General features: G+C 53.4%; 2 protein-coding genes across 3 annotated transcripts; both read right to left on the reverse strand.

Annotated features, from left to right (window-relative positions):
- Positions 1-153: 153 nt before the first annotated feature.
- Ccdc106 (coiled-coil domain containing 106) lies at positions 154-4,821 on the reverse strand. Of its 2 annotated transcripts, none has more exons than XM_028779448.1 (6): positions 4,733-4,821; positions 3,309-3,466; positions 3,061-3,165; positions 2,797-2,973; positions 1,225-1,437; positions 154-732 (listed from the first exon to the last, which is right to left on the reverse strand). In XM_028779448.1, the coding sequence occupies exons 1-6, from the start codon at positions 4,786-4,788 to the stop codon at positions 416-418; spliced, it is 1,026 nt and encodes a 341-aa protein (XP_028635281.1). In that variant the 5' UTR covers positions 4,789-4,821; the 3' UTR covers positions 154-415. The 2 variants fall into 2 exon arrangements, with proteins under 2 accessions (XP_028635281.1, XP_028635282.1); XM_028779449.1 differs by lacking the exon at positions 4,733-4,821 and adding an exon at positions 4,101-4,249.
- A 2,427-nt stretch (positions 4,822-7,248) lies between these two features.
- Positions 7,249-9,453, reverse strand: LOC114631166 (zinc finger protein 580). The gene is made up of 2 exons (XM_028779457.1): positions 9,277-9,453; positions 7,249-8,187 (listed from the first exon to the last, which is right to left on the reverse strand). The coding sequence occupies exon 2, from the start codon at positions 8,173-8,175 to the stop codon at positions 7,657-7,659; it is 519 nt and encodes a 172-aa protein (XP_028635290.1). The 5' UTR covers positions 8,176-8,187; positions 9,277-9,453; the 3' UTR covers positions 7,249-7,656.
- Positions 9,454-11,094: the final 1,641 nt, after the last annotated feature.

The following is an 11,094-nucleotide window of genomic DNA, read 5'->3' on the forward strand; positions in this document are numbered from 1 at the left end:
GCTCCGCTTCCCACCTCTGCCTCCTGGGGCTAATTACACCCTGTACGCCCCAACCTCCCTAGAGGCTTCTGCCTGAGCCCTCCCGTCCCGGTCTCCGTGGCGACGGCCACCCCTTGCCAGCACATCCCCTTTCTAGTAAAACCTGGGGCCCAGTTTATTGAAAATTTTCATGTCTCTTTAATTTAAACTCTCAGAATAATGCTCTGTCTTCGCGTGGGATGCAGATAGGCTACTCCTGGCTGGGGGGCCTAGCTGGCAGCCCTTGCGAAGTGAAATGGAGGTGGGGTGCGGAGCGTTCGCTACCGAGAGACAGGGCCCAGTGCTCAGGAAGGGCAGCTTCTAGCCCTGGCGGCGCCCCAGGAAGCCCAGCTTGGCCAGCAGTCTGCTGGGCGGGGAGGCGTGCGGGGTGGTGGCATCACCGCTTGAAGCGGTAGGTGATGGGCAGGAGCAGCTTGCTCTTTTTGAGAGCCTGCACCTTCTTGAGAGTCTCGTCGTCCAGTGCCAGGAAGCAGCGGCGGGAATACTCTAGCAGGCGCTCCTTGGATGGGTCGAACTCTCCCACCTCTGCCAGCTTTTCAGGAGCCACAATGAGTAGCTCTGCGATGGGCGTGGTCAGCGCCACGGTGTTCCTGTCCACACGGTGGTGCTCGAAGGCTCTGGACATGCTCTTCAGCTTCTGGAAGGTGCCCAGGATCTTCTTGTAGCGGCAGAGAACCCCGTCAGCATCCTTCACTGCAGGACCAAGAGGGCAGAAAGAGGGCGACTGGGAAAGACACTCACGTGGGGCGGGTGACATGGGGGAGCCCAGGTAGAAACAGGAGGGCAGGCATAAGGAAAAAGGGTGAAAGACACAGATTTGAAAGCAAGCAAGAAAGAAAAAACATGGAAATGGAGACACATGAGCCCCATCCGGGAAGAGAAAGGAAAACAAAATGGAAAACAGTTGAGACCTCAGCAAGAAATGGAGATGGACTGGGGGAATTGAAGGCAGGCCCCAGACACTCCTATAAGATGTGCCCAGAGACCTCCTTTCTGATGATACAGGACTGAATCTGCTGGTTGGTGTAAACCGAAATTTAAAATTAACTCAGGACCACAAAGGACTGTGAGATGAAGTTAGGTCTGATTGTTTTGTATATGGGAAGTTAGGGCATCACTGTAGAGCGCTCACTGCGATTCTGGGTGAATAACCCCCTCAATACACCCTCACATGTACCCACTCACCCCGCTGCCTCTCTCGAGCCTTGGGCTTCCCAAATCGCCTCCGGCCAGTACTTCCCTTCTGCTTCTGCCTCTTCCTTTCATTGGCACTTCCCTCTTCCGATACCCCACTGAAGGAAGAGGCTGCCGACTCAGGGTCTGAGGCTTCTCCCCCAACCCCACCCCGGCTGTCCCCATCAACCCTCCGAGGTCCAGGCTTCATCCGGCAGTGGTCTTCTGAAGAGAGAAAAAAATGAATTGTGACACAATGTCCTATCACTGCCCTAAAGGGGAAAAAATAGACATGGAGGCCAGGTCCTCGGGATGAGGACAGTGTCAAGCCCCCAAGTAGACATTAGCTCCACGGAATGTCATAGAGCCCGCTGGCATTCAGGGGATATTAGGAGCACTTTTCTAGGCTCGGAACTTGACTGAAACAGGTCTAGGGAATTCATGAGGATCTGTGACTATGCAGAGCTTCTGGGGGGGAATGTATCCTGTGGAGTTCCAGAGTCAAAATCCAAGAGGCAGACAATGCCTCTGGGTAGAAGGATTGGATATCAGACTCCTACAGAAGTCAGGGTTCAGTTTGGGTACTGGGAAAGGCTAACTACCTTCCCCTAGATAGGGAGCTAACGCAGACTCAGCATCTTCTAAGGGATGGACTCCTAAGGAGAACTGAAATCAAGACTCTGCCCAGCCATCCCAGGGAAAGATTGGACTCACCACCCAGGATAGAGCTCTCAGTGTAGGAAGAGGGGCCATACATGTCCCCATCCCAATGCTGGGTCCCCAGTAAGCTAAACCCTCAAAATACCATAGGTCTTTTTCTAGAGCTTTTGTCATTGTTACCAATGAGAAAGCCTGCCAGCAGCTCAGCTGGATACAAAGGATAGGGTTATGGCCTGAATAAAGGTTTAAGTATTCAAAAAACAAAACGCGCTAAAGATCTGGGGAAGGGCAGCCTAGAGTGGGGAATATGCTGGGGATGGCAGTCAACACAGATTAATAAGGAGATAGCATCCTGCCTATCTGAAGAGGTGACACCACCACCGTTCTGTTGTCATAGGTTAGAGCAAGGCAAGGAAGTGGAATCTGCCCTGGACCCTGAGGCAAAGTTTGGGAGACAAGAGGTACCGAGAGCCCACAACCTTTGAAGAGTAAGAAACATGAACCACAATAATGTAGAGCAGGGTGGAGGGAAGACAGGACTCTGATTGTTATTTCAGGGCACCCCTAATGGATAGATGACTGCATCCTTCAGAAATCCTGGGGTGCTGGCATGGCCCCTCTGAGGAATCCAGTATACTGCAATGGGCCTACTGACAAAGGGACATTTCCCCTAAGATGAGGAAATGAGCTGGAAATACAGACTCAGGGAGACAGTTGTGTCAAGTGTTTGAGGCTGATGAGTTATGGCGCAGTCTATCACAAGGTAGTAAATGAGAGAAGTCTTTAAATCAAGAAAAAAATGTCTGGGAAGAGCCCTAAAATAGGCATGGCCCTTAGGGGAAGGATAAAATGCCAAGTCCCCATCAGGCCCAACCAACAGTGGGTCTTGAATTCTACAGGTCCTGGGGGACTGTGTGCCCCCACCTGCATCCATCCGGGCAGAAGAAATGAATTTGTCCAGCTGACACCGCAAAAAGTCCCTCTCCTCCTCCAGGTCCTCAATGCGTTTCTGCAGCCACGAGTTCCTCTCAAGTGCCATGTGCAGCTGGGCCTTAACACTGTTCATCAAGGCCAGGGTTGGGGAGGTGGCCTCTGGAGGCTCTAGAAACAGCAGGGACGGAGGTCATGCCCCAGGATGAGGCAGTACCCCATCTGACTCCAGTCCCTCCATGCCCTTTCTCAGCTCACCCTCAAAATTTCTCCGAGAGGGGCTCAGACTGTAGAAGATTTGTGAGTCTAGGTGGGGTGCCTCCTCAAAGGGAATGGAGATCTCAAAGGTCTCTTCGTCCTTCACTGCAGAGAGGCCAGCATAAGTCATCCCAGAAGTAGCCTGAACCTTATAGACCACCCCCAACCATAGCTGTGTCATGGACAGAGGGAACCAGAATGTCCAAAGGACCAAGGATGGGGAAAGAAAGGGTCCCCAAGTGCCTCACTTGTCCGCCTACGGTTGTTTCTGTCATTCATATCGAGGCTTCCTGTAGACCCAGCAGCTGAGCCCTCGGGGGCACTCGACAGAAACAGGTCACCAAATGTAGTCAGTCCCGGGAGAGGTGGAGTACCTGTTCCTCCGGAGTGAGGAGGGATCACCAGTCTGAGGGAAAAAAGGACCCATACTTCTGGACAGAGACACTGAGGCTTCTAAAATATGTACCCAGCGCGAGGGGGCTCAGCGAGAGGACTCTTGATTGTGAAGGAGCTCTGCCCTTAAATCCTTTGGTTCCTAGTGGGGTCAACACCACAGGGACACTTTGGCCTGAATAAGAAAGCCCTTCATCATGGACCATCTCCGGACCCAAAGCCATAAATGTAGAAACAGCCACCCCTAACTTCCACTCTTGAGGTGGGGTCCATCCAGCAAGCGTTCCCCTGTCCCAAGCCGCCCATTCCTCCCGTACTCGCGTGGGCGAGAAAAGCCCCTCCCTGATGTGGGAGCTGGGCGCGTGCGCAGTGCGGGGGAGGTCACGCGTGGGGATGCGCCCCCGCCCTTTGTCCCACAAGTGGGAGGGGGCGACCGTGGCAAAGGGTCCCAGAATGGGCAACCGGCATGGGGGTGTCGACCGTGGGCACCGTTCCCCGCCCTTGGATGCTCAGGGTACAAGGGGCCGAGGCCCCGCTCTCACCCACCCGCGCACGGACTCCAGCCCCGGGACCGACGGCAGTGGCGGCGCCCATGCCCAGCGCAGGGGAGCGTCTGCAAAGTGTCGCGGAGAGAAGCGCCCACCCACCAGTAAGCGGGCGCAGCGGCAGAGGAGGGGGAGTCTCGGAACTGGATGGCGGAGCGCGCAGAGGCGCGGGCACTAGCCAGATCAGGCCTGCCGGGCCTGGGGCGCCTCTTCCTGGAGCCCAGGTGAGGCCTGCCGTTTGCGCGGAGGTCGGGACCGCACTTGCGCGATAGCCCCTTGCAATACCCCCCACCCCCTACCCTACATAACCCCCCCCCCCCGCCCTTCCCAAAGCTCAGGCAGGGATCCTCATGAAATTCTCATCCTGCACAGCTGATGAGGTTCCGGGGGTCCTCCGGGTGAGTGGCAATGTGACCAGTGGGCCGAGAAAAGTCAGAAGGTATGAGGCAGTAGAAAAATTGAAGTGAACCTGAGTCCCCCTTTAATGATCCCTAAGGAGCTGGCTAGTACATGCCCATCTTTAGTCCTAGGCGCCTCAGCCAAGCATAACCTCCACCCACCCACCCCATCCATGAATAGGATTAAAGGAATAAGAGGACCAGGATGGGAGAATGGATTGTGTGCTGGTTACTTCTCCACAGTGTGGGTCAGGAATAGCCCCCACTGGAACTGCCTGTGGAACAGCTACACTACAATCCCTGCCCCTCATTCCTCCATGGCCTCAGTTTACTTACCTGTTAAGTGGGAAGTTACTCTCAACCGTCTTTGAGAGGATGCAGTGGTGTGACATATCAAAGGCTCAGCCCAGAGCCAGACCACTCTTGAAGCTTAAGATCCAAGCGCTGTTGGTATTATTTGAAGTCAGTCTTTAAGACACTCCCCCTCTCCCTTCTGCCCCAAAAGAAGTCGTGTAAAGAGGGTAACTACATATGGTACAAAACAATCAGAGGAAGGCAACGGAGAAGACATGTTTATTAGACCTACAACAAGGTTCTACCTGCCTCTCCGGTTCACAGGCAGTATCCTCTTTGGGGTTCTGAAGCCCTGCGGGAGGCATGGCTTAAACTAACCTTGCAGAGAAAGACTGAATGTGCCAACCAAGAGACTAAGCAGCTCACTCTTGCACTTCACTTTCACAAAATAAACTGCAGCCTGGGTCAGCAAGCCCAGGGGGAGCCACCTGCCCTAGATCCCTGTTTCAAACCACAGAGAATTGTATATAACAAAGTAAACTCTAGATTTAAAAGATGTAGCAGGTTGCCCTATACACACTAAAGGTAATTACTGTTAAAACTGTTTCACAGATGTTTGCTGGGCTTATGGTCTGAGGTGCTACATATATATATATATATATATATATATATATATATATATATGTGTGTGTGTGTGTGTTTGTGTGTGTGTGTGTGTATTATATATATTGTAGTTTAAGTGGGGAGAGGAGTAGTGTTCAGAACCTTATTTCCAAAGGTGCTGGGAATGTGATGCAGTCTGTAGGGTACCTAGCATGCACAAAGCCCAGAGTTTCAGTACTCAAGAAGTGGAGGCAAGATCGTAAGTCCAATGTCACCCTGAGCTACATTACGACCTTGTCTAAATAAATAAATAACTAAATGGCAGGTTTGGGGAAACCGAAGTAGGCCTAACTCTCAGAGGAGAAAGGCAGACTTTCCCATTGCCCAGTCAAGGTCTTTGTTTCAGATAGTATCAACTAAAATGTCTCCCAAAAATGTAAGTAATGATTGAGAATGGGATGTGGTGTGTATTGAGTGTCCAATCTAGGGCCCTACCTCCAGTGTCAAAATAGAGACTCTGACTACCCAACAGAGTAGCATCGCCCTCCATTCCTATCAGGAATCCATAATAATAAATACCCCAAGTGTTCAAGGTGCAGGACTGTTCTATGAGGGCTCATTCCCATATACCTCCAAAGCACTGTGATGCACTGACAGCTCAGAGACTCTTCGAGGCTGAGTTTGTGAAAACCAGGCTGCAACTCGGGCCAGTGTCTGAGAAATTCAGGAGGAGACCCACGATCCCTGAGGTCCCCAGAAGCAGTTCATGGATGCTCCACCGAACGTGCTTCTGGAATGTCTTCTGTTCGGTAAAGCAGCACGGGCAGAGTGGGCACTGGAACATGTGTCTCCTGAGTGCACACAGCTGTTCTTCGCCAACTCGCCCCAAAAGGGGCGAGGGCAGAGCAAGCAGCTGTGAGGCCGTCCACCACCTGCCCTATGAATGGAGCGGTGGCTGGCCCGCTTGAATGCCTTCCCGCAGGTGAAGGACTTCACTTCCAAGTGGATGACGCTAGAGGTAAGGCATGTACTGGAAAACCCTGAAGCACCCCAGACAGCTGTAGGGGCACCCCAGGTGTCTATGAGAAGGTATTGTTGGGCCCTGAAAAGGATGAAGTCTGGGGAAATCTCGTGGAGGAAGAAAGCCCAGGTTCTGTTGATCCACCTGTCCAACAGAGCGGGGCCTCCATGGCCTCAATAGAGAGAAGCACCCAGAACTGAGGGCAGGAAGGTGGCAGCATCAGCATCCGTAGATGTAAATGAGGCCTAATGGATAGGAAAGAGGAACACGGACTCCGTTTGGGATTTGTGCTTTGCTCAAGGTCCTCTGTGTTATCCCTATAAGGCCCCTGGGATCCCTCTACTGTCTTCGGGGTTCCACTACCCACTGTATTCAACGCAGTCACTTTCCCACTATACACAATCAAGACCTCAGTCCCTTTGCCCCCATGTGTCCTCCTCAGATCACCCAGCAGCCATCCTGGTCTAGTAATGGGTCCATCTGCTATGTCTAGGTTCTCCCGTTACACGCCCCACCCAAAGTTCTTTCTAAGTGTGAGGCCTCTGACTTTGGAAATTAACCTGGCTAGTTCTCCAAAAGCTGCCTATTGGGACCCCTCCGCGGCCACTAAGTTCTCCATCCCTCTTACCCCGCCTGGTATCCAGTGCAGCAGGCTCTGGGTCTAAGCGGCCCTGGACAGCCTCGGGTTGCTCCCACAGCTGTAGGCGGCAGAGGGACCGGGGACCCTTAGTTTCCCCAGTACCTAGCAGTATCGGGTTTGGGAAATAGGAATCTAGAGAGAGACAAAGGTCCAAGAGAGGGCAGAGAGGGCCTGAGCATCAAAGAACAGCTCCGTTTGGAAACGCACTTCGAGCACAAGGTTCCTATGTGCTAGTGGTCCAAACTCAATCTCCCTTCTCCCAACACAACCCACATGCAAGTAAGAACCCGAGAATGAACTGTGGAATGTTTATTGGGCAAAGAATGAGGGGTCGTGGGATTTAGAGGGAAGTACAGAGGTGATCCAGACCGTGCCGATGTTTTTGTCTTGTCTTCCACGAAGACCTCACTACTTGGGAAGAGTAGAAAACCAAACTCAGGCGAGGTCGTAGCTTTTGCAAAGGTTTACACAGCACAGCCGGACTGAAGCCCAGTTCCAACTGACACCCAGGCCCAGAGAGGCAACAACTTTGGTCTACATCACACAGCTAGACGGGAGAACAGACGAAATGATGTTTCTCTTTGGGGATGGGTGGGGAAACTGAGGCCTAGGGTAAGGCAGTAACCTCAGCAGAACTGGGGCATGTGTGGGAGTGACGCTGTGTGGGACATACGTGGTGGCCCAGAGAGGTCAGGGCTGAGCTCAGTGCAGTCGCACGTGCTGCGCCAGCTCCGCGGCGTCCTGGAAGCGGCGTGGACAGAGCGGGCAGGTGTGAGGTGGACCAGCACGCGCACGGTGGGTGGCGCGGTGCCGCGACAGGTGGCTGGAGCGCTTGAAAGCTTTGCCACAAGCACCACAAGTAAAGGGCTTGAGGTCCGAGTGCGACACACGGTGGCTCTGCAGCCGCAGAGGGCTGGCAAAGACACGAGCGCACTCTGGGCAGCTGTAGCCCTTGCGAGGACCTGGCTCTCCCGGGGTCGCCTCACGCTGCGGCGGGCCCCGAGGTTCCTCCTCCAGCTGCACCGTGTACGTGTAGGGGACCCCATTGGCGTCGATGAGCAGATGACGGCCCAGCCGCGGTGGCCGTGGCCCCGCCACCGAGGAAGAAGTGGAGGAGGGGCCTTCCGCCTTGGGAAAAGGGGGAGTCTTGGGGGGCGGTGGGTCCATGACCTCCGGAGAGGAGGACCGAGGGTGGGGTGGCCGCGGCGGCAGCAGCAGCATCTGGAGCGGCAGCTGGGAGCGGCGGAGGGAAGAGAAGTTAAGATCCTCTCTTCCTTTCAGGAAAAAAAAATCTAAAAAGGAAGATGTTCCCATGCTCTGCCAGACTGTGCTACTGACCTACCTCCCTACAAAGTAAAAAGGGACTCCAGTCCCCATCTCCAGAACTCCCACACCAGGGCTTCGCAACACCCCGCTCCACCCGACTCAGGTCAGAACCTCAGGCATCTTTCGGGATTCCCTCGGCTCATCCCCACCCACCGAAATCAACCTCCAAGTCCATTTCTTTCCTGTTCACTTTAGGTCCTCTCTAATCTCACATTCCAGACACTAGTGGCCTCCGAGATTTTTCTCCCATCTATCCATTTCTCTTTCTCAGATCTCTACTCAAGCTCTGGCTTAGTCCTTTCCCTCAGGTCCCTCAATACCCTGAGAGCCTCCCCAATCTCCAACAGTTGTCGTCGCCTCAAGTTTCCTCCCTAGATACTTAACCAGAGTCCCACTAACCCAATTCCCCACTTTCCATTCAGGGCTCTTTTATGTCATCCCCACACTCTGCAATTAAAGGTCTCGCCATTCTCTTTCCACTCGGGAAAACCCATCGAATATACTTGATTCTCAACTGTCTGCCTCCAGTATGCGCCCCCATCTTGTTACATTTCATTCACCACCGTCTCCACCCACAAAGTATCCTGACATCTTCGTTTCTCTCTCCGTCGCCGCCACCACCTTGGAGCATCTTCCTACTCGGCAGTCATACACCTTCTGGTTTCTTGTTCCCACACAGCTACCCCTAACCTTGGTCCCGCCTCTCTAGATACAGCTGGCATCTCTGGTCCCTCTTCACCTCCTGGGTTATATGATGCATGGCCCCTCGCCTGGGGACCTCTAGCAGCCCTGGTCCTCTAAACCACTCCGTCCCGTTATATCCCCTAGGGCCTTCCTACTCCCCTGGCTTCCATAAGGAGTTTTGGCCTCCCGATGTCCCTCTCTCGGGCTCTGGGCGTCGCTTTCGTCGCCTCACCACTCCGACCCACACCCAGAGACCTGCCGGCCTCGTGCCCTGCCCAACCCAGGCTCCTCCCTCCATCCCGGCCCCCGTACCCGGTGCAGCAGCCTCTCGGGTCCGGGGGAGAACGGGGCCGAGGTCCCGGACGGACCCGGGCTTGCCCTGAGGAGCGCCGCGGTCGGAGCGAGCTTCCGGGCAGCTCCGGGCCGGCGGCGCCGGGGACGCGGGTCGGGGGGCGCAGGGGCGCGAGGGGCGACGGCGTCCCTGGGAAAGAGCACCGTTCAGAAACGCACGCTCCACACACGAAGGTTCCGAGGCTGGAGTCAGCCGCTCTAAAGGGAGCGCGCAAGGGGTGGGGGTGGCGCGTGGCCAACGAGAAGGACCTGCAAAAGAACAGTTCCCAGCTGCGTACCATCCACAGAAGGAGCCATTCCGTTGCTTTAAGTAACCAGTAAACTGAAGCTAGATACTGTGAGGTCTCGCCAGCCACCCATAAAGAATTGGAATGTACACCTTGTTGTCTTTCCACTCTGCCTCCCCTTTCCGCTGAGGCAAAACTACTCAAGGCAGCGGGTTAGAGAAGGGGTGTTACTGTTGGATGAGCAAATGGAGAGACTGAGGGCCAGAGGCCAGATCTCTGTTCTGGTTTGGCCCAGTCACAATCCTCATGTCTCATAAATGAGGAAATCAATGCTCAAAGAAGATGTTGCCAGATTAGATAAGGTATATGTGCTCCACTGAACATATGGGGAAACAGAGGCTGGAGACGTCCAGATGTTGACACACAAAGGAAAATGTACTAATTCCTGCTGAGCATATGGGGACTCTAAAAACTGGAGCCTGCTTGCTAGGTATAAAAATGGGGACAGAACTGGAGATATTATAGTTCAGTCGATAGAATGCTAACCTAGCATGCACACTCCTGGTTCGATTCCCAGCACTGCATGAAGCCAGCTGTAATAGCTTGAAACAGAAGAGTCAGAAGGGTGTCTTCTGCAATATAGCAACTTGGAGGCCAGCCTGGGCTACATGAAATCGCATCTTAAAACAAAGGTGGGGAGTGGGTGTGATTCTTGCCAGTGATCCAGTGGGGGAAAGTAAAGCCCAGAGGAGGCCAGCCATTCCAAGGCACAGGAACGGGAAGGTTTAGACTTCCTATTTGGATACATGGGGAAGCTGAAACTCAGAGAAAGCCAGGCATTGTCATATATGCAGGCAAAAAAAGCTGATTCTCCAGAATGGAAAAGAGTGCTGGTGAGGTCACCAGCACCCACTGCCCAGGGTAGCTGGCACGCTGGGCTCTTCGAGGAGGGTCTGGATATTGTGCAGTAACACTGCAGGTGCGGCCTGGGCCAGTGAAGACACTTTGTATTTGTAAGATGCACTCTTGTACGTTAAGGAGCAATTACGGGAGGCTGGGACCCATCTAGGGCTAAGTCCTAGATCCACATACTGGGAGTTGGGAGGAGGCAACAGCTGGAAATAGCTGAGAGAGAGGAGGGTTATAGTCTGGCGCCCAGCCCAAGGACCCCCTTCCCCAAAGAGTGGAATACCCCTTGAAGAATTATCCAACATCTTTCCATCAGTGACAAGTGCTATAATTTCTATGAGGCATGACAGACACTGGGTACATGAAGCTATTGAGCACTAGTGCTTCTGAGGCCCTGAAATATGGAACTTATTCGTTCCTTAATTTAGATTTGCCCCATGGGACAGCCATATAAACTTTCTTTTTATTTCTTGAGACATGATCTCAAGAAGCCTAGCCTGGCTTCAAATTTGCTAAGCAGCCTAAGATAACCTTGACTATTTTTTAAATGTATCTAAGTGTTTTGGTGGCATGTAGGCATATACACCACATATGTGCTTGGTGCCCTTGGAGGTCAGAAGTCAGCACCGGATTCCCTGGAATT

Source organism: Grammomys surdaster, unplaced genomic scaffold, assembly GCF_004785775.1.
Source record: "Grammomys surdaster isolate TR1022 unplaced genomic scaffold, NIH_TR_1.0 352, whole genome shotgun sequence".
In the NCBI taxonomy this organism is placed as follows: Eukaryota; Metazoa; Chordata; class Mammalia; order Rodentia; family Muridae; genus Grammomys; species Grammomys surdaster.